Genomic DNA, 24,507 nt, shown 5'->3' on the forward strand with positions numbered 1-24,507 from the left:
TTCTCAGAATAACAGTGGCGAGAGAATATCTTCCAGCTTGCCACAGTGCCTAGGCACAAGTAGCTGAGATAAGGATGGAATATAAATCTTAACAGCAATTCCTATTATTTTCACTGCACATTTAAACCATACTTTTTAAAAGAAAACCCACTAACTACAGTCACAGGTGCCTTTTATCTTTTATGCTGTACATTGTTGAGAATCAATCTTTAAATGTATTCTCAGCTTTAAATTCAGAACAATTGCTCCATGAACTCTCATTTTTAAAGCAAGACTAGAAACAATTATAACTGATAATGTGTAATTCTGTAGGCACTTTATACTCAGGTAAGTTTGAAAAAGGATAACAAAGATTGTGTTTCTTTCGTGCATGCAAACACAATTTTAGTGCACTTTCTCTCACGCAAAGTAATGAAATTTTAAGATACATTTCCAGAACTGGAAGTAAGCCAGCAACCATGTTCAGTTTTCTGCTTGTAAATTGAATTCTCTACTCAACTTATAAGGTACTGGCACAGCTTGACATATCTATAGGGCAATAAAATACCTACCAGAGTAATTGTAAAATATAAAATAATAATCACAGTGATGTGCTAGAGGAGACCCCTGGGGGTTGTCTGACACCCCTTGTTAAAATGCCATCACCAAACCAAAGGTGGGTGCTCACCCCTGTTTCTGCTATAGATGAATTTCATCCCCTTGGCTTTAAAAGTTAATCTGAATGTGTTTTTTTGCTTTCTTTTGCTGAAATGCTTTCAGCATCATGAACTTGCTTCTCCTTCCTTGTCTTTCAGATTATACAACTCAAAACCAATGGCTGTTTCTGAAAAGAGTGTTCCAGACACGTGCAATCAATAATGTATAATTCTGTTTGACATTGAGGTTACCTTCCCAGTGTGCTGCTGGCTTAGAGACAGCATTTCCTTTCTGATGGGACAGTGCATTCTCAAGGTGATGCAGAGGAGGACGTGGGTTTAGCCTGTGACAGGCTTTCCCTGTGCTGGGAATGGAGAGTGCTACAGCTGCTGCTCTGATTCAAGCTGTAGAAGTCTGCTCTTCTGATTTCTGCCTTCCTCCTTGGCTTGTCCAAGGAGCCACGATAATGGCCAGTGTAGGCACAGGGAACTCCTTAGGCGTGTCAGATGCATGGGTTGAGTTTGCTTTGATTGGAGGAGATTATTTCCCTGCCCACGGCTGAGGAGTTGCAACTACATGATCGTTAAGGTCCCTTCCAACCAAAACCATTCAATGATTTTGTGCAACCTCCTGGCAAGCATGTGTGCTTGCCACTGCTTGATCCAGCTGCAGTCTGCAGCAGCAGCACTTCTAGGTCATGCTCAAGCAGCATGTACTTCTAACAGCTTGAGGTTCCTTACTCAGTTCTATATGAGGATCAAGCTGGCAGCTGTCATGAACCCTAAAGTTTAAGGAGAGGACATGTTAAGGGGAGCCCATCAGAAGGCACACGAAAATAACTCATGGATTGTAAACTGTAAAAATGTAAAAAAATAAATGAATTCTGCATGACAGAAAAAAAAAATCATTAAAATATTGATGGAGTATAACACAGTGGGATCTCAGACCACATGCTATTCCTTCCAGACAAGGATTTTCATTTGCTTCATGAGTTTTTACTTCCATTCTTCCATCCCTCAGTATCTATTTATACATTTGGGATTTAAAAGCTGTATTTTCAAGATTCCTCATTTAAAGCAAACAAAATATGCTGGACCTCTAGAAATAATCACAGCATTTTCATATCATGAGTTTATAAAATAACAAGATTTGAAGTGTTTTTCCCATGATATTTGTGTCTTCTGGATGTGTGTGGGCAGTATTTTTCCCTATCAGCAGGAGATCTAGAAATTTTATTTAACACTAAGAAAAAGAAATTAAGTTCTCATCTACACTCTGGGACTGGGGCGTTCAGGGAAAAAACAAAGTAATTTGATATTTGCATTTAAATTGCTATATCTATCTATATATATCTATATCTATATATCTATATATATCTATATATATCTATATATATCTATATATATCTATATATATCTTATATATCTATATATCTATATATATCTATTTTGACAGTTATTCATTAGTCCAAGGAGAGGGAAATAAAACTTTCTCTGCAAACAGAATGTGAGAGAAGTCTGCACAGAACATCAGGTTTTAGCCTGAATTATCACAGAGATTTGAGCTTCTGGTTTTGGGGGATTAGCAGAGTCAGTTGTACAAGATGAATCAAATTCAGGGCTTTTGAGCACCAGCTACTGAAGCCAAATGGAGTGGCAAGCCAGCCAAACATTTCAGAATACGGTTTGTATAGAAATGTAACTTTTTATATAATTACAATGTAAGAGAGCAACGGGCATTGAAAATATGCAATATCTTTCTACTGCAGAGGTAATGGCACTATCCTGGATTCAATGCAATCAGCTGTTATAGCTGTTCCAGATTTTACCACGAGCATTAACAGCACATCATTATTCAATCAGATGTATGCTGTAATTTTATTGGGTTTTTGCTGTCTTGTTTACTGGCAGAATGAGGTCTCCTGTTCATACAGGAATGTGCCATTAGAAAACATATCAACATCACTTTGATTTTAAAATTATTAAGCAAACTAATTGTAATTTATGTCAATTTTTATTTGTGTATGGTTAGTATCAGTATCTTGACATTTAAAGTCTCCACCCAAAAGCTTTTGCTGCCCTTACCACAGTCTTATTACAACACACTTACTGTAAATGTATGGCAGATATTTTCCTAGCCTGTAGACAAAGATCCAGATGTAAGAGCACTGAGAAGGAAGAAGGAAAGAACTGATAGATCTTATAAAGTCTTTTAATGCATTTTGCTTCCAGAAGAGTAAGTGCTGTTTTATCTGCTCTGTTTCCCCCCTTTTTCAGTTGTTTGATTTACTACATTTAAAATGCAAAATGTAAAAGCAGAGATGGTGCCTTTTTTTCACCTTCTGATAAACAGATTAAAAATTCTGCAGATTAAAGATAAATAGGGATTGAAAGTATAAGAACCAATTAAGTTAGAATGACATTTATATACAGTTCAGTTCTGGAAAAACAACTGTACTGTGATTATTCAAATCAGCCACTCACAACCAAAATGCAGGGATTTACATAACGGAGAAAAAAATTCCTCACAATTATGCCTCAGTAACTTACTGGGTTCTTGCACTTTAATTGTATGACTCACTGTAATAAAATTATCCCACTTCCTTTATCCAGAGTGAAATGTATGTTAGGACATTGCCATTCTGAATGATTTGTGTGCTTTTGGAAGCCTACATTCTCCTGTCACAAAAGGTGGTGTATGTTCTATTTTAAAGAGATACAAATCAAGAAAAACCCTCCAGATTTTCTGCTTGTACTAATGAAAATTTTAACCTGGTATACATACTGCATCACTTTCTTGAAATAAATGTATACTGATACAAATAGGTCCTTTCTTTTTCTTGGAACTTTTATTTCCTAGTTCTATTAAATTAATATTTTTTTAATAAGACTTGTTTTGTGCATACATCACAGAAGAAAACACCAGTATAATTTAAATTGCATTAATTTAAATTGATTTTTATCTTGTAGTTTTGCAAAGTGAACTTTTAATGGGAATCCTGATATGTTCAGTTAGCTGGTATGTCTAGACTATTTACCTTCTGACATCTGTGTGTTCTACAAAACTTAGTATTTAAAAAATGAATCTTCTATTCCAACCTACATGGAAGGAACAGTATTTATTCAGCTGGATGTTGTTTGATGTACCTTTATTTTTATTATAATGTATTCTGTGATTAGAATGTTGTAATTTCTTTTTATTAATATAAGCAAAATTTGATACTATATAATTTCTAAGATAAAACAGAAAGAGAAGACTACATAAATTAGGCCCTACTATGGCTTGGCCTTTTCAGTACTCAAATCAAGTTGATTGCAGGTGAGCTTTTTCACAACACTTTATCCTATTATATATACACCAACTACATCATGATGGCTTATTTTCCATCTGCAGACATCAGGCAGAGGCAACTAAAACATTTTATTTATCTCACACATAAACAACAGAACACAGAAAAAAGGTCCTCTCGTAATAAACACTGAGATTTCAAAGTCTTTCCTGTCATGTGGGGATGAACACGAGACCTTTGGAAGTAAAAATGACAGCGCATATGAACTAAAAAAGAGACTTGTCCCTCATCTGAAAAGGTTAGAGAACTTGCTGACTATGACATTCCACTGCCAAGTGTAAGACTCAAATCAGGTCCTCAGTTTGAATCTACCAGAGGAAAAACCTGGTTCATGGTCTTGGGAGTGTTCTTAGACTTCCAAGCATCTCTGCTGTCCCAATGAGGCCCATGCACCGTATTTCTTCTCTCTCACACAGCAAAAAATTCTCAAAAAGGCACTGTACAAACAATTTGGTTTGTACTAATTTACATTCTGCTCTGTTTTAAGAGAGATTCTTAAAAAAAAAAAATTGCAGCCAGCTGTAAGAGGTAAGTCCTGAAAACTTTTCTACCACAATTACATTTTTTTTGTAATCGGCTGAAAACACCACACTGACAACTTCCCACTGGCATAAACAGAACAACTCATGAGAAAATGCTATAATCTTCCAGCAGGAAAATGAGGTCTCCTCTGCCCTTCTGTCCCCAATACTTTTTAGACAGCCTAATTAAACTTCCTTGTTTTGTGTTTATGCTAGTTTATCAATGAAAAATACATACAGAGGTGTGTAATGCAGGCCCTTCTTGAAGAATTTATTATTGAGGAAAATGGGCAAAAGAAAGTTATTTGGAATGTAAAATGCTCAAATATGTAAATGGCACTAATTCATGTTTAGTATTTCAAAAACGGCCTTGCATAAGTCCCTTGCCTCTCTGCATTACCATGAACATTCAGCTTTCTTCTTGAAATGGCAAAACTCCCCCCAGTATAGCAGAAAGCAACACTAAATAGCCCCAGCATTTACTAGAGATCCTGGGAAGATCCAATTACAGCCTCTATAAGAGCAGACAACTGGCATGGGATTTGTGACTACCTTAGGTTCATTTCTCAAGGACAACATTACTGCATGATCTTGGATAAAAGACCAGATTTCTAAGATGGTGGCAATATATTCTGGTGTCACTATCAGCATAAGGTACTTTATTTTATAAATTACATGATGTATTTCATAAAAAGTAAGATTTGTCTTACGACCTAATATACTTTTCTAAGTAAGCACTTTCATTATGTAGTAGTAGGGGCTTTTTTTCTTTCATGAAGAGATAATAGAAATTTTAGTCAGTTCAACTTGAGAAGACTCTCCAGATTGGACTTTCCACTTGTTTCCGTTGTGGTTTTAAAAAAGTATGCAGCAGGGCATTCCAGGTTTCTCTCTATCTACAAACCTTTTCCTACACTATCAATTACATAGTTACTCATACTGGAAGCCATTCATGCCTTTGTGAAGTTAAAATCAAAGTTTAAAAATAAGAGGATATTTACATAAAAGTCTCTTCTACATTATTTACATAGCATGGTGAGACAAACGTTACAAGACAAATGTTTCAAATTCTGACTATTTTTTCCCTCAATGTCTTGTCTTTTCATTTTTTCTCTTTTTTTTCTTTTTATTCTTGTATTTTTTTTTCTTTAGTTTGGTTTTTCCATGACATCATCAGACAATTCCATTTCAGTATGGTCTGCATTGGACTGCATAGATTACCAGAAAAATGGCACATGAACTTCTTACCTCTGTAACACCTTAATTCTTGCAAGTGGGAATTCTGAGTGACAGAGCAAAGCTGTTTGCTATCAATTTTTCAAAAACTGTGTCTGCCACATTGCCAAGATTCATTTAGAGATAAAAAAATTGGTTAATATTCTAATTTGTTGTCTGACTTTATCAGTCACAGAACATTTCTCTACACAAAGGATAGACTTCTAAAATGAAAACTCTTACATATGTTAAAATATTTCCTTGGAAATATTTTACATTCACTTTTTCTTGTAAAGAAGAAGTTATTACAGATTGAATGACTCTCTAATGCTTGCTACTAAAACACACACACAGAGCCTTCACCTTCTTGTCTATAGAAGTGCCAAAATGATCTGCTGGTAGCATTAGGTAATTTTTCTGTCAGTAAGAAAAAGGATTTTTCTTTTTGTTACTGACAGAAAAATTGAAATGCCATTGACAATACCGAATTAGTCCTATATTTCATACCAGTGTATAGTAGAACATATCAGACAGATTCAAGACCCCCAGTATTATCATAAACAACAGCACAAAGTTAGTTATTTTTTTTAAATGTGAACAAATTGAGGCCTCATCTTTGAGTCAATACTTTCTAGCACCAAAGACCCAAAGAGCCCTGCTGACTTTAGTTCTATTAACTTCACAGAAATATACATTTATACTTTTATGTTTTCAGCATAGGTACATGAACTTGTGCAAACAGCATTCAGTGGCTGATCTACTAGAATAACTAGTGGGAAAAGCACAGCTATCTTCATATATTACAGATGTATTACCTATTTTCTTGTTAAAACTCAATTTTCACATTTCTTTCTACATTTTCTAATCTCCAAAGATCCAGTTTCCTTCTTTTCTCAGTACATGTGAGTTCTGGCCAAATATTGCTTTAAGGCAATATGGCCATGCACATTTGTCATAAACATGAAACCTTACGTGTTACTGATAGGAAACATTTTACTTATTGGTCCCACAGACACAGTGAAGTTCTCTAGTTTCAATGATTCAGCAGTAATTCATCAGTAAAAATTACCAAACTAATCTGACATACCAAGAATAGACATAAATTAAATTTGAGTTGGACTCTATTTTTTTCTACTTCAGTTAACTTTGAGAAACTTACAAAACCAGTTTAATCTTGTGATTTTTCCAGCTTTGACTAGAAAACATTTAGTATGCTGTCTAAAGAAATGTCAAAGAAGAAAATGTCAAATTAAATCCAATCTGCCAACAGAAGCATTTTCATCAATCATGTTTTACTTACGTGGAATTTTGTTCAGTTCATTCATGAACTTCTCTTTTAGCTTAGAAAATGCATCTTCTTTTCCTCCTCCTCCTCCCGGACTGGCTGGCTCGGTGACATTACTTGGAGGGGCTGCTGCTACTGTGGTCGCTGGCGGTGCTGCCAGGGCCTCATGATGATTTTCACTCACCATTTTAACTCCTGGGTAAGCTGTTTGAAAAAAAAAAAAACACAACAAAAAACCAAAAGGTAATATAATTGAAATGTATCTCTCATCAATAAATGAATAAATAGGCAGAATATCACTTGGTTCTCATGCTTACTGGGTAAATATTACTTCATGTGCATATAGTTTCAGGTTCTTCATAAAATATTTATTAGACAAGAGAGAAAAGTATTTTGCAGGATTAATTTCAGCCAGAATAATTTTATTGCTTAGAGCACTTTTCCAATGGTTTGCATTTTGGAAGTGCTAAATTTGAAACCTCAAAATTCCCGTAAAAATCTCATACAGATTTGCATTTTATCTTCAGATTGAAAGTATAAGCAAATTGGGTAATACATGCTCCCTGTGTGCAAATTTCAATGTATTTACATAATTATTTTTCTGTGAGAATTACAGAGGTGTGGATCATGGACAGAGTTTCTATATATGAAATAAATAAGGTGATAAGAACATAATAAAAACACTTTGTGATTTCCTGTCAAAGTAATAACCTATTGTTTCCTATTTAAAACTGTGTATTAAATAGAAATTGGTTTGCATGCATTTTTATCTTCACTAAGTGAAGACAATTTTCCTTACAGTTATTTTGTGTGACACTTGCTACTAAAAACATTCTCTTAAATTATTCAGATGTCTTACTGAATTCATGAAAATACAACATCTGTAGGGAGTCTAAATGCAGCCATTTTGAAATATCCATGAGGCTGTCACAAGCATAAACCCACATCAGCATATTTTTAATTTCATGTTGTTTAATGGGCATTTTGGAAAACCTTTATTTGAGTGTATATTACTCTATTGTGTGTGCATGGCCAGGTGTTAATAGTGGGGTGGCTACTGGCTGGCATCTGTGAGAAACTGCCAGAAGTCTCCCCCATGTCCCACAGAGCCAATTCCAGATGGCCCCTGGATGGACTCACTGCTGACCAAGGCCAAGCCATCAGCAATGGTGGCAGCACATCTGGGATAACAGATTTAAGAAGGGAAAATACTGCTGGAAAACAGCTACTGGGAAAGAGAAATGACAATAAGGGAGAGGAACAGTCCTGCTGGCACTGCGGGCAGGGCAGAAGGAGGGGCAGGAGGTGCTCCAGGCACTGGAGCAGAGATTCCCCTGCAGCCTGTGGTGCAGAACAGAGCGAGGCAGGATGTGACCCTGCAGTTCATGGAGCTCCATGGAGGAACAGAGATCCACCTGCAGCCTGTGGAGGACCCCAAACTGGAGCAGGTGGAGGCCTGAAGGGGGCTTTGACCCTGTGGGAAACCTTTGCTGGAGCAGGGTCCTGGCAGGAGCTGTGGCCCCATGTAGAGAGAAGCCCGCACTGAGCAGGTTTGCTGGCAGGACTGGTGACTCCAGGGAGGACCCACTCTGGAGCAGTGTGTTCTTAAAGGACTGCACCCTGTGCAAGGGACCATGATGGAGCAGTTTGGGAAGAGCTATACCCCGTGAGAAGGACTCAAATTAGAGAAGATTGTGGAGGACTGTCTCCGGTGGGAGGGATTCCACACTGGAGCAGAGAAAGTGTGTGAGTATTCCTCCCCCTGCAGAGGAGGGAGGGCAGAGACAATGTGTGGTAGACTGACTGCAACCATCATTCTCCATTCCCCTGCACTGCTGAGGAAATCCAGAGTTAAGTTAATCCCTGGAAGAAGGGAGGGGGGTGGGAAGCTGTTTCAGATTTGGTTTCATTTCTCAATATCCTACTTTGTTTGATCGGTAATAAATTAAGCCAATTTCCCTAATTCAAGTCTGGTTTGACTGTGACAGCAATGGGTGACTGATGTCTCCCTGTTCTTATCTTGATCTAGGAGCCTTTGGTTGCATTTTCCCTCCACTGTCCAGCTGAAGAGAGGAGGGATAGAGCAGCTTTGGTGAGAACCTGGCACTCAGCCAGGGTCAGCTTACCACAGTCACATAGCAAAGAATTTTGGGCTAGTGGGATGAAGATGAGAAAATATGATAGAAATTCCTGCAACAATGGAAGGCTAGCTGAAATTTTGATTCAGGTTTTGAAGACATTGTTGTGATTTTCTGCTGCATCATAAATATCACTGATCTGAATAATTTCAGAAAACAGAGGGAGAAAGGGTTTGAAAAATAACAAACATTCATTATTGCTCTGAGTGTACAATTGCTCTCAGCCTCAAAAGACATTTGGCCTTTAAGCTTTTCCTGAGAAATTTAAACATCAACATAGGAATAAAACACAACACATCAAAATTGAAGAGGCATAAGATCACCTGACTGCATGCAATATGATCAATCATGACCTTTCTTGTCTTACATGATTGTTTTCATGGATGTTGCTAAGAGTGCTCAAATCACTAAATCAAGGCGAGAATTGACTTTTTGTCCTTCAACTTCAGTTCTATGAGTCTGCAGTCGTGAAGACCTGCAAGCACAGACCTGACTGCAGGCAGAATTAACTTTTTGAAATCATCCTCACCCTTCCTATCATTAAACAGGGGTTTGCACACAAGTGTAGTCTGGAATACAAAAGCCTTCTCCAATACTGCTGTGTGATGAAAAACATTTTAACAAAATAGAGGGTTGGTATTGCTCAATTTGCTGAATATTTGGTAGCAATTTTATTGATGCAGCAGTGAATGAAGTGATATTCCCTGCCTAGCCCTTATTTCTGTCCTTGCTCTCAAGTCCCTAGCCTAATATAAAATCACATTGATGTTGACACAGAATATGTATACAATACATCTCCAAAAATATTTCATAAACATGTGGTCTTAACTATTTCTGTGCTACAACACAGGAGCAGTTCACTATCAAAAGCAGACCAATGTCAATGGAAAGATTCCAGTTAATATCCATAAATTTGGCTCAAGCCCGAGATATCTGTATTTCCCCAACTGCCTCACAAAACAACAAAAAAAAATCAAGTAGTACATAATTTCGGTACATAATTTCGTTAACAAATAAAATGCCAGCTATTCCAGACTAAGAGACTTTTTCCATATGCTCTGATGAATGCCAAATACTATGAAGCAAAACATGCAGAGTCATAAGCTGTAAACACTAGTGCTGTTTGATGGTACAGCATTTTGTCAATGAATGTCAGTTAAATCAGAAGAAAAGTTGTATATCATAATTAAATCAGAATTAAATTACTTAATTATAATATATTGCTTAATTATTTCAGGCCTGGCAGTTGACTATTTTATTTAGCAATGGAAGACACAATTTGCAGTGATGACTTTCAGCTAATTAAAAATTAAGGCAAATGTAATTTATTTGCTTCTAGTTTTGGAACTATATTTTGAAAATATATTCAAAGAACAAATCTGAGGCATTACACTTTGATTTACTTAAAAGGAGGAAAAACCAACAAAACAGACTATTCCTGTGATCTCCAGGAACAATCCTCAGTAGATTCCTAGTGTAGTTAGAGGCCGTTGCATCTAATGAGGAATGCACAAATGGTTTGAGACTTGCCACAGAACCTTTGACCTTTACATGCCAATGACACAATCCTAATATTTCAAAAAGGTGTGAAGGGGCTGAAAAAGAATCTCGACTCAGAAAAAGCTTTCTGCGAAGAGCACATGCTCACTTGCTTATAACATCTGATGGATTTTATAACTGTAATGCTGCAGCTTTTCACAATAACAGTATAAACACTGTGGTAGTATTAGAGACTGCGGAATACAGAATAATTACATTTTAATGGGCCTTTTAAGAAAAAGGGGGTTACTTGAATGCTGCAGTGCATCACTGAAGGTAAAGAGCTACAAATCACTGGCAGATTATCTGCCATTTATGAAATGGTAGTTGCAAGCAAAAAATTCTTGTAAGTTAAAAAATTAAATGCCATTCCACTCAACAGTGATTTTCAGTTCAATGTTCACTGCAATGTTTATAATGCTATGTATGAAACATTACAAGTTTCATGTGCAAAATTCATTCATAAATAAGAGTACATTTTTAATTGTAGAGAAAATGACAATTTTTTCTATAAAATGTAGCATAGACTGTATTTCTATACCACGGCAATACTTTGGCATACTACTGCCCATTCACTGCCCGTATAGTCATTATAAGACACGTAAAATGACACAATGGACAAAATGACACATGGAATACTTCAAAGTAATGCTTGTCTCTATTCAGAAGTAGGTATGTGTTGACTGAAAATCCAGGTGAACCCCTTGAGGAGACCAGGCATTTCAAGCTTTACTGTTCCCTATGCAAGAATAACTCTGACAAACATGAATTATCAGCTCAAACTTCTACATAATTTCAACAAAATTTCCTCTGAAAATGAAGCATTTGAGAAATACACATATACATGCTGGAGATTTGCAAGAAGCAAGGGATTTTGTTATGGAGGTACAAAGTATTGGCTGACTGCCCTAGTATGTGCTGGTATGGATCCTGATGGAGAGAGTGCCATTGGAAAGCACCTCTTAAGAAAATTGTAAAGCAGAAATGTCTCTTAGGACAAGAGTAAAGAGGCGTAAAACTTCAGACACGGATGAATATAGAGCATTGAATAGATTCTGGAAATCAGAGTTGAAAGAATGTGCTCAAAGGGCAACAGTCTGCAAATATTCTGGCATATGCAAAGTAAGATTTGGACAACCTGGGAAGACTAATCTCATGGGAAATTTTAAATACTTTAAAAAAATAAACTGAATAGTCAGAAAATTAATGAGAACTCTGTGGGATGTCCACATTGACTTACACAGAGGGGGGATTTTCTGGAATGAGCAAACCCCAAGAAGAGTGTATCACCTTCTGGAAAATCATGGGAGGACTTATGATAGCCTTACAAAAAAATGAAAATAATAAAATGCCAAAGGGCAGGAAAGTTAATTGGTGTATTTCTATGTGGTTAAATTACAGTAGGTGTACCACAGCAGCTGCTAAATACATAAACTTATAGGTGTAAAATCAGCGACATTCCTTCTACACGGTGGATTTCAGACAATTTATATTTGCTCATTTCTCCTCTTATCTACTGAATCCAAGCTGCATGCAGTGAGACAGTAAACAGGTCAGACATCCCACGCTGACCAAATAATTTCCTCCCAATGAGAAATTTTCTGGAAAGTGTCCTTTTACTTTACTGCCTCTCTTTTTTTTTTTTTTGCCATACTAAAAATTAAAATTAGTGAAATTATTAAAAACATACAATTATGGTGTTGCTATGAGTAGTTGTTTACATTTTCAGAAGTAATTGTCATAATTCTTTCAAAGTTTACTGCTGCAACTGTAGTAGAGCTATTGACTATACTCAAGATGTAAATTGGGATCTATACTGGTAAATGGTATTTCCTGGAAAGCTTATCTTTTCAGCATACAAAACATGATCAGCTTAGCAGTCACATCCAATGAAATGAATGTATATGTAATAACAAAAGTTCTCCAAGAACGAAGAAAAATCACACAGTTGTGTCCCTTGATCATTTTTGTTTACAGCACCTGAGCACTGAAAGAGAAAGCAACTATTAGCTTTCAGTGCGAGTATACCCAGGGCAAGTATGCAGTATTGCCAGAGAAAGCTTTGCACCACATTGAAAATATACCTCATTCCATTACAGTGTTTTTGATTAAATTAGTTCATCAGAAGATGGGATCATTAGCAGAATGCTTAAAGGTATCTACAATAAGGGATCTCTTCTTAAATTTAAGCATTCTGGGATGTTAATAATACATTTTTTACTCATTCATCTTCCTACTAATGAAATAGGTTATCTTTGTAACTTCAGTAAAGGACAGTTATTTTAGAAGACAAACTCAGAAAATAGACTTTCTTGGCCTTTTATAAAGATGAGACTGTAAGTACATTTTCAGAAGAATGGAAGGCCATGGTAAAGATGTATCCAAACAACCTTTTCATGACTATCACAAAGGTTTACAATGCAATCCAGATTTAGTACTGCTTTAGAAAAGGTACATGAAAGGCCAACAGTTCATGGGGAAAAAAAGTTCTGATGAAGAACCTTGGTGTGAGAATTCAGGCGTCCTCTCTGTGCTTCTACCAAGGCACAAGAAATGTCCTAGCAACATCCTTACCTGCCCCAGAGGGATCCCTGCACCTCTTTCAGTGGAAAAGAGACACTTCTCCAGCTGCTGTTTATGAAACATGAACTGACACTTCCCAGACACCATCCGTATATCAGCTCTTTAACACTGCTTCTAATGCTTGCTACTAACACCACACCAATAGAAATTAGCTGAATGAACTGAATAAACAAGATAAAACACCTAAATCTTTTCCCCAAAGCCTATGGCTATGTTATTGCTCAGTTTTAGAAATGCCCATGCTGGCATGTCCTGCCAAAGGAGTATCACTTGTCCTGGAGCAGCACAGTGTTGCAGACAAACAGAACTGTGAGATGGTGAGCCTAGAGTGATGAGGACTCCAATACATGGAGGGGGAGACATCTGAGCCGAAGTTTAAGCAAGTGTGGGGAAGAATAGCAGTCACATACCAAGTTAGACAGAAGTGCTGCAACCCCAAAGCAGCAAAGAGAAGGAGAGCTTGGCAGAAATGTTTTTTGACACTTAGCAAAAACTTTAAGTTTTGAGGCTGACAATTATCTACAGCACATTCCTGGACCAGGAAACAAATCTTCCTATTATTAGAAATGAGCTCTCTATCAGTCTCCAGAATTCACTTAAAATAGGAACAAATATTTTTAGAAAAACACCTGAAAGACAATAACTTGATGGCCAAATATAAAATAATTCTCGTGAGAAATTGAAATATTCTCAGATTTCCAGGCTAACATTCACACTGCAAACCTATTATTTGAATATGAGTTGTATCAAAATAATAGCCACATCTCTGTGTACTCTTCTCAGCCTAATTCACTTTTTTAGTATATCTGATAAATCTAGAAAATATGAAGAATAAGCACAGAATACTTCACAGTTCTCTGTTACAATAAAAACATTTTATTTAATTGAAATCATTATAATGGAGAATTTCATGTCTAAGCATGTTTCAAATGTAACCATATAGTGTCACAGAAAACAGTTTGTCCAGGGACAGCAAATCATCTGCAAATTTTTGGGAAGGATATGGACACCGTAAACACTGGAGAAAGACAAATTCTTCAGTCCACAGCACAAACTGCAGACTTCTATTTCAGCTTCCTGCACACCCATTTATTAAATATGGCAGAACTGTTTGAAGTATAAGACTCTGAAATATCTTACACTAAAGTCTGTGGAAGAGATCTTTGTCTCGAATTTTCAGGAAGCACCAGAGTCTGATATGCAATCTATGAAAAGCTAATCACTATATTTTGGAGTACCAAGCTATGCAAGATGGTATTTTCAGACTCACTCCTTAAGCTGTTGATAAGAACACAATTAACTTAACCGAGAGCAGTGAAGTTGACACTATTTTCTCTCCAGCTAAAAGCCGTAATTTTCTGACTGCACTTCAAACTTGTGCTCCCGCAATGCAGAGGAGCACATGGGAGCCAGAGACCTCACAGCAGTTACAAAGAAACATCTCTATTTAGGTCACATTGCAAAGTAAGTCAAGAGTGGTGAGTCCCTTACCTAGATTCACTACATAAATTCCTGACCATGTTCTGAAACTTTTATTTTCCTCTGAGTATATGATACTTCTTAGTCATGTGTTTCCTTTGATATTTAGAGGTAATGGGGATAGACACTGCCCTGTGTCTCTCTGGATGTTGATGTTATTGTCATGTTTCAGCTTGAAGCTGATGTTATTGTCATGTTTCATGTGAAACTGTCAAAGCTTCACAATATGTATAATTTAAACCCTCTGTCTTCATCTACTACAGCAATTGCTGCTTTAAAATGCCTGAGCTCCTTGATAATAGCTAGTTATTAATAGACATAAAGGAAAGAAAGAAAGAAACTACAGTAATTTCCTCCCACATGATCATTCTGTCATCTTTCACACTTGTATCTCATTTCCTGAAGCTGCAATCTGTGTTTCTATCCCCTGGTATTTACTTCCAGACTTCCTTTATACAGCAGTGTAAAACAAAAGAATTTATATAAAAATTAGTGTTCAACTGAATTTAAGCATTAAATTCTAATGCAGTCCACAGAGTGTTCTTGCTGTTCCAAAATCATTTTAGAGTAATCTTACAAATAATGAAGCCCTTTACAACAATACATTTTTTGTTGTGTACATTGCATAAAATCAATTCATATTCCCATATGTGGCTCTTGTCCAATCAATGGCTCCAATAAAGCCTACAAACTAGTGAAGTGCCATAGAGTTTAACTATGACATAGTAAAATTCACAAGAAACAACATAACAGAAATTGTAAAATAATAGAGAAATGTTATTAATGTTCTTACTTTGGCACAGCCTTAAATTCACTATTTCCCATTTGAATTTTGTTTTTTATTAGTATTTCTTATATGTCTCAATTTCTGCAGTCAGTAACCATGGGGCTAGCAAAATTATTTAGGTACGTGCACTAAGGAACCAAACATGGGGAGCTGAGATGTGCAGTTCAGGGCTATCTCTCACATTAGTTCAGCCTTGGACTTAGGTTGTGAAGTAATTGGTACCTCAGAATGTGATTCTGACAAGTGACTATATAAAAATGGCACCTTTTTTCTGAGAAGGATCTGCTCTCTACATATGTTCAGTCATATATGCTGAATTTAATGAGTACCACATTTAACTGCATCATTGAGTGTTTTTTCACCATTACATCCGCAGTATTATAAAGATAAGAAAGCAAGGAGAATGCAGTAAGATTGTATTCCTCATCTGCATCATGAATGCAATTACAAAGTGAACTTCAAAGACCTTTGAGAACTTACTACAGATCACACAGTAAGCTCATGAAATTTGGGCTACATCACTTGGTGGTACGTGGGAAAAGGCGACAGCTCAGCTAGTTTTTCAGATCCTTTGATTTTCAAATCAAATTATGTTTATGGCATTTAGAAAAATGTAAATAGTTGGTGTTTGGCATTAAAACTTTAGAAGCACCACCCAAGTATACTAATGGGAAAAACACGACGTGGGTGAATTTTATAGATCAAACTTTACAAATTCTGTATGATCAAGATTCAGACTTTTCAGGTACATTCATTCTAGTTTTAAAAAATCTCAGTATGTCATCACACAGATCTCAATCAGACACGTGTAAAGTACCCATGTATGCACAAATGCATCTTTCTCTACATACATATATATTCCACCCAGGTGTGCATTAATTATACACTACTATTATAGCAAGAAAGCAAACAATGACATTTGGAGTCTAAGAAGTTTCTTGTGAACAGATGGGGGGAAATATACAATTTTCTTAAGTTGTGATGCTGTCAAGAAGATTTTTCAGGGTTTTCTTCAGCCACATCATTGTAGTACTGAAATCAGGAAAAAATTATGCAAAACCATGAAAAGAAGCTGACTGATTGTGACACGTTCTGTTAATTGGAGCTATATGAAAATTATTTTTTCTTGAATGTTACCAGTGCAGGAAAGAGCATGGGGACACAGGAAGCATCTGCACTTAGATTTGGTTCTTAAGTCAAAATATTCTCTAAAAAAAGTTACTTCATATTTATGGTTAATATATATAGATTTTTAAGACAACCTTATCAGCACATGGAAGTAAAATGGTGAAAATTGAAACTAATTGTCCCATAATGACTGACACTTTTTCCTCCTGTTGAGAATGCTACGCCATCATCCAATAGCCTTTTGCACACAGCAGGAGGGAAAATTACCAATCAATTACATGACATTTTATTTCCAACTTGAAACATTTGCCTACTGAAAGAAAGAACGCATAAAATCCTAATTTGAGATTAATAACCATGCATTCCCTACAGTGTTTTGGAAAGACATCTTTTAAAAAGATGCCCTTATGCATATCTGAAAATTTTTTAATAACTGATAACCTTAAAATTAGGCAGTTTACAAAGTATTAGTATAAGCACTAATTTCTGCTGTTAGTACAACTATTGCTTGTTCTGCAATTATTACTTCAGATGATCAAGTTTAGAAAGGATCCCAACCACAAGAATGTTGTATCCAGCTCACACATGAGCAATACTAGAGAACAAAACTCCAGAATAAAGATAAGGAAGTAAATGAAATAAAAAAGAAAACTACTTGGTTTTGTTGTTGCAGTTGAAATAAAGTTAAGGATAAATGGTAATTTATGGATTTTCATAAGTTTAAAACTTTAGGGTTTTTTCCATATGGAAATGTTTGGTGTGGTCATACTCCCTTCTCTTCTGCAGACCAGAGAAAGCTTGCATGATAAAGCTTTGAATTCCCTTGGACAGATGACAGACTAAGCCTAAGGTTATCTTCAGTGAGTGAGTTCCCATCACTTGGGTTTTGTATACCCAGTGTTGCTACCTCCAAGGGAAGAGTCATCACTGTTCTGCTTTTGCAAAAAAGGACTTGCATGCCTGTCTTCTGGCATCACCTCTAAGAAGGTGCTGGAGGCAGTTCAGAAGAGAAGCAAGATTTATGAGTCACTTCTGTTTTTAGCACACCCTGCTGACTAGACAGCTTCTCACTCAGCATGCTGGCTGCTGAGCAGCCCATTTTGAGGTACTTACATCTTCCGGATATTGTACAGGAAGCTTAATCTGAAGCTGTGACACAGTCCAAGGATGGAAGGAGCGTGGGTATTCATAAGCACAGCATCAGGAGTTCTCTAATCTAACCCACGGCCTCAATTTGCTCTGCTTTCATAAACAGGATGACAGAAACAGGCTGGTGTTTCTGCCTGACAGTATGGCCCTTCTGAGTCACGAATATTCCTCACCTCCATCTGGAGCTTCTGCACAGGTTTGAAAGAAACTTGGTGGACTGAGGCCAACTGACATGCCTGGGCTGCATAGACCTTCTGCGTGCCTCTTTCAGGATGGCACATCCCAGATTATCATGCCCTTTTAGACTGAGGGACGGATCTACCCTAGATCTGGACAACAGTCTGCAGCAGCATTCTGACTGAGGCAGTGATTGATAGATCATTCTGCCTCATTAGCCACTTACACCTGCAGGAGGGCAACTAAGGTTAGTGTTATTGCCAAAACAACCTGAGGGAGCTAGAAATCCTACTTAATAGGCAAGGCTGATTTATTGCTACTGCTGGCTTTCCCAATTTTTTTTCTGGACACTTCTTTCTTCTGACCCAGTACAGAGCTCTTTGTTTTAAACCGCTGATTCAGTACATGTTCAGGAGAAAGTGCTGTTCATCAAAAGTATTTAAGTAGGATAATTCAAGTTTTTCAAGTTTGTGGATGGAAACTTGAGCAAATTTTACTTAACCTATGGGTAATTACACTTAGAACACTGAACAGCTCACTGGTTACAGGATGGTTACAGGAATGTTATTTTTAACGCACCCCAGTAGATATTGCTATTGCAGTTAAGTCTCTAATAACTAAACACCTTGGAGCATGTTGTCACATCCTAAGTTTTCCTGTAGATTTTGCTGATTGAGTTAATTGTCCAACTGAGACATCAGAAGGCCTGAGTGTAACTAAATGCCATGCAGTTAACTTTCATGCAGAAAGAAAGAGGTTTTGAATAAGCAAATGGACATGAGTGAACCTCAGAGTTCAACTTTGTATAGACTTATTGATATAATCTAAAAAACAATCTGTTATGTTTCAGTTCTTATTTTCTTGATGTTCAATTGAATGCTTCAACTTTTGTGACAATGTTTTGTTATTTTGCATTTTCCTTTTTTTCTCCCTTATTTTGTTTACTGTAAACCTCTGTATTCAGATATGGAATTATCACCATTTATTGGTCAACACCCATAATCTACAACCATGATCCATTTAAAACAGGAAAAAAAAAAAAAAAAAAACAAACAACTTACTGATCATATTTGCATAGGAAAGTAGGATTATCTGTTGTCACAGAATGAAGACAGTTATGTGTTCAGTTCCCACTTTTTTTAAGGTCATCATATAAAGTGTAAAACTATGCATCTGTATCTAACTTTTAGCTGAAAAAAGTAACTTCTGGTATTATGTGATCTGTCACCTTCTGGGTGTGACATAGCACACTTGAAGGTGGGGAGAGTTTCAGCACTAAGGGTACACATCTTTTGAGGTCATGTGCTACCCACTGTTTGGCTGGCAAACTTGCCCTACAAGGAGGATGATACACAGCAAGAGGTTCATGCCTTTTACTGCTCAAGAGGAGTAGCCAGGATAAACACATGATAATTTAAACTTCATTTAGATCTTCTGGTAGCTGGTTATTTTTTGCCCTCTGCAATCTCTAAATCAAATTGAATTGCTCTGGAAAAGGATGAGGGTACTGAGCCAAACAGAAGCACAATGTAGGGAGGCTATCATGACCTTTAAGCTCCTTTCAGTACATGTGTTTCTGCTTTGTGACATGGACATTTTGTCTTCATGAAAGCATGTAAACACAGGACTGGACTCAAATGATAATGCCAGCACTACTTGCAAGAGTCTGGTCCTCTATAATGAATGCAGCACTAATTATTAAAGAAAACGTTGGCTTCCTCTAAAAAACTTGAAGCTAAGAGCTTTCCAGAGATTATACCTACATTATAAAAATGAGAACAAAAGAATTCAACATGATTGATGAAACTGTTTGCTTTATCTTTAGAAGAAAGTAATAAATAAGTCAGCATTTCAAAGTTCTGTGAAGAGAAAAGCTATTTGAGAGAAAGCACACGGATGTATTGTTCTGTAGCAGGGGCATTTGATGAGCTCCAAAAATCTCTTTGGAAGAGAAAGATGTATTATAGTGTGTGAAAAGAAGAAATCTTCAGTAACAGGCCGTTACCTAGCTGCTGAAGGCTGGTTCTCAATGAAAACAGAGCAGAACAGAATGGATAGTTTAAGCACTGTGAGGTAAAAGCAGAAAATTGGACTTAGAGGACAAGGGACACTCACAATGGAATGAAAGTGGATGCGGTAAAGTGTTAAGAATGTGACAAGAAGATTATCATAAATATGAAGAGACAAAAGTCAAAGTTTTGTCTTCACTTCAACAAAGCCCTTGGAGAAAAAAAAAGGGAATTAGCCCTGCTGTAATGTACATTAGCAACGAGAAAAGAAAGATGAAAAGCAGAATACCCTTTCAAGGTAATTTTAAACTAAGCAGCAACTATTAAACCTCTAATTACAAGCCTGCAATTCTTGTTTTTTTATTAGCAACTGCTAGCAAAAAAAAAAAAAAAAAAGAGATAAAAAGCTTAGTTTAACACAGTTTTGAAGTTCATTCTGTTCATATTTTTGCTGCCAAAAAGGAAAGAGAATAATTTAAAATTATTTAAACCTAGAAAACAAAGACAAGTTTGTAAATGCAGAAGTTTATTATCTAATTGTTTTACCACACATTAAATAGCATATTTTTCTTGTCTTCTGCCCTTTACAAAAAAACCTAATATCTTTAACTTCACAGAATACTTAAATAAACTAAAGCCAAGGCATCTTCTCAGAACTTAGGAACAAGTACAGCTTCCATGCTGTATACACATGCAGTCCACTTTTTGTTGAAGAATTTAAAAAGCCTGGAACAAGTTGAGAAGTTCCCACCAAAAGTCCCTTCCTGTTGAGATCCCTGCTAACGCAGGGAAATGGCTGAAACTCTGTTTCAGCCATTATCAGCTGTCACAATAGGAGAGAGGAGTGCATTTATGGCAAGGAGTGATATTTGTTTTTAATCCACAGACATTAGCAGTATCTGAAATTTTCATTACCTTTTCAACCATTTGAAAACAATCATTGTTATCTCTGTTAAATGCCTTCTCTTTCTAAACCAATACTCTCCAAATGCAAACTGTAGTCACAGCTGCAAAGGAAATCTACTGCCAAAATACACCACTGGGAGAGAAGAAAACATAGTGGCAGGTGGCTCTCTCCCAAGTGGAGAGTGCTGTCTCCCTGGAACACTGTTGGCTCTTGTAGAAGCAATGCTAAAGAGCAAAGAACTGCAATATCAGCCAGGCATTGTCTGTCAGTGGATGCTATTAATGGGAACAAACAGAAGGCTTTACCTTTAGTAGAAAAAGATGGAAAGGCTCAGGAGGGCTGAAGCACTGGGATGCTTTTTCCTGCACACACGGTGAAAGTAGTCAAAATTTTGTAAAGATACTTTTTTAGTTAGGTTGGAACTCAGCAGTATTCTTTACTTCCCTCACTCTTACATTTGTTACTCTTTCTGTTTGCAGATTCCTGACTAAAGCCCAGTGATTGCTTCACTAGATGTTTGCCTGTCCCACATTCCAGTCCCATGAGTTTATGATCAGCAGGGGACAATTTAAGGAATCAAGCTCAGGGTGGTGATGCAGCACCTTGGTGCAGCTCCACCAAGCAAACTGATGGCACAACACTTGAAGAAATACATGTTGCCTGTGACATGGGAACAGCTCAACACAGCAGCTTTTCCTGCTGATAGAGTGAACTCAATTAAAAGTGGGGATCTACAAGGTGAGACAGTGCAGCTAAGAACTGCCCTACAGCACAAAGTCCTCTGGTCAGAGCTCACTTCAGAGAGAACTTACCTGCAGCTGTGCCAGGAGAACACTGAAGTTATCATCTGAAACTCTCAAAAGACACTCCTGAAGCCTTTGTATTTCTAAGTTTTTATCTAGCATAACAAGAATCTATAATTATATGCTCATTTATATTGGGTCCTTTGCAATTCTTAAATCAAGAACTTTTAGATTTACAGTACAGCCACTTACTAGCTCATTTTAGTATTAAATGAGCTAGTAAGTTAGCCTTGTTACAAAACCACTTGTAAGGCACAAAATAAATGGATACTGGAGGGTTAAGTATCTATATTCTGCTTAGGAAAGGCAACTACTGCCTAGCATTTACAGCAGGGATTACAAGCATGACAGTTAGGTACATTTATTCCTTCTCTGTGCAATTATTTCTAGCAGGCAAATTTGAACTTTGCTTCTTTTTGTTGAAGCCTACTCACACTCCTTGTGACAAACCATCCTGGAACAAAATAGGCAAGTGACACCTGCTTGAAATGATAATCTGATCAATCATAAAGGCTGTGAATTATGTTTAAATATACTGACTAGCCTAAAAGGTTTTTAGGGCTGCCTTTATACATGTGCAGTCCCAGTGACATGTTGCAACAGGCCTTCAGTCTGGATATCAGAACTAGCACACTGTGGTGCATTTAAGGAGCATCTACATGCAGGAGAGGTTACACTCACTTTTTATCATCTGATGTCCCAGCACAACCTGCATTAACATTGGGTTTTTCTTCTACTTATTTGGTGGTTTTAGCCTCTTCCCCTTGCTCATGGCAGTTTTTCACTCTCCTCTTCTTCATTCTGGTGTGTGACTCATGCTATCCTAAGAATCACATTTCTCTGCTTCATTAACCAACTTTATTCTATCTCTTTAGATCCCTTCTTTAGAATTTTTTCTGTTCTCTATATTCTTCCACTCTATCTGTATCTCTATCCTTGCAGTGACCATGCAATCTTAATAGATTTAGCTATTCATGCCTTTGAAAAATCTCCTCCTACACCTTCATAATTCTCCTGCTATGCAGCAAAACTCTTTCTTACTTTTAACTCCCCTTCCTCTCATCACTTCTCCCTTCTTGCCTCTGTTCTATTTATTCAATTTTGCTTATCTAACTGAGGCCATAGTTACGTCAGCTGATCTCCGCAGAGCAGACATGTCAGCACAACTTCTAAGCTATGTGGTTATTCTGAGAGAAACAGTTTTTGTCAGCCTATATTACTCAATTTCAGGAGACAGTGTAACTGCACCAGCAAATGTGCCTCCTCCTCAGCATTTGTTCTTCCTACACCCATGGTGCTAATGGGTCAGCAGCTACAGAACAGTCAGGCTGTTCAGCCACACTTGTCAGACAGTCCTTGATGCAGAGACTTTACTTTTAGAACAACAACAACAAACACGAAAAAGCAACAACGACTGCTATTTATGGTGCAGGAAGAATACCTGCTTGAATGCATATACAGATCCTGATATACTCTGTGTCTGTCTAAATGGGAGAAGGAAGGGGCTCAGTTTGTAGAGTACAACATCAACTGCCCAGCAGAAGCAAATAAATACATTAATTTAGCATATTTGGAGTGAATAATAACTGATTATTCTCAGGTCTCTTTTCATAAGTCGCAACTGCTTAGGAGTGATGGAAATTTAAATTTTAAATGGCTCTTGTTAGAACACAAGACTGTAAAAAGATTTGTGTAAGGAAAGACATTACAATAGCAGAGAAGAAAATGGACTGCTTTTAACAAGCCTGTTCGTCTAATTGTGTTTTGCAGCCTAATGATGCTGTACAAAACTTAATTGACTACACTTTATGCCCACCACTTCTAATGGAAGCTAGTACTGAAAAAATAAAAGGAAACTGGATCTTGAGAACGAAAACAGGGATGATTTTTAATTTCTATTATTACAGATCTCTATAAATTCTTTCAGGTTTATATTCCAAAAAGTTTCTTAGATTATGTTCTAGGAATACACAAGAACCTCTCTATGCTGGGACATGAGAGAGAGTGAAAGAAAGTATATTGCGTAAACAGAAATGTACTGGATGTGTCCTTTGGGAAGAGAATTGTAATGTGACCTAAACAGTCTTCTCCCACCCTCTTTGAAGCTACTTTCACAACCCTTATTCTCATTCTCAAAGTCTCATTCCTTTGTCCACTTATAAAACTGGTGGCATTAAAGGACTGGAAGTAACTTCCCATGACAGATTACTACACAACAAGCTGATTAAGGATTTCTTGCATTCATTCTATTTGAAGCATTTGATCCTAAATACTGCCAGCCAATATACACTACATTGGATGGGTACTAACCTATATTATACTAGATAGATTATAGATTTAATCTAGTATAGTAAGTCTCTATAATTCTCTACAAACAGTACTTGGCCATATTCCAAGATCTACTACATTTCTGTTGCATTCTTTATACACAAACCATGAATCATGGTTAGGCCCTGTAAACATGGGATAGTAATAGTCATCCAACTCATCTTCATTTAATTATAGTAAAATGGCTATAATGTTCAAGAAGCCGAGAAGTTAAACAACCCAATTCACTCCTGATGTCAGAATAACTGCTTGTTCCACCCTACAGTAAAGCACTGCATGCTGCTTTGAAGTAATTTTAAGTATCACCATCAAGTGCCTTGTATATTCAAGGCTAGCCACAGTTTCTTGTCTGTTTCTGCCTATTATCCCTTCCTTCAAATTAAATTTTCAATTTTTATTGCCTGGTGTGGAATTTTTTGTTTGTTTGGTTAATTTTTATTGACTAAGGGATATAAATCAGAGGAAGAAGGAAGA

The 24,507-nt window shown here is 36.9% G+C and overlaps 1 protein-coding gene across 4 annotated transcripts in view; it reads right to left on the minus strand.

The window, feature by feature from the left end:
* SYT1 (synaptotagmin 1) overlaps positions 1-24,507 on the minus strand; it is a 341,927-nt gene that overhangs the window by 124,447 nt on the left and 192,973 nt on the right. For all 4 annotated transcript variants that reach the window (XM_053942708.1, XM_053942709.1, XM_053942706.1 and 1 more), the window contains one exon: positions 7,022-7,210. In XM_053942708.1, the coding sequence (XP_053798683.1) occupies positions 7,022-7,193 (172 nt within the window). In that variant the 5' untranslated portion in view covers positions 7,194-7,210. The remainder of the gene's footprint in view (positions 1-7,021; positions 7,211-24,507) is intronic.

Source organism: Vidua chalybeata, chromosome 5 (assembly GCF_026979565.1).
Source record: "Vidua chalybeata isolate OUT-0048 chromosome 5, bVidCha1 merged haplotype, whole genome shotgun sequence".
In the NCBI taxonomy this organism is placed as follows: domain Eukaryota; kingdom Metazoa; phylum Chordata; class Aves; order Passeriformes; family Viduidae; genus Vidua; species Vidua chalybeata.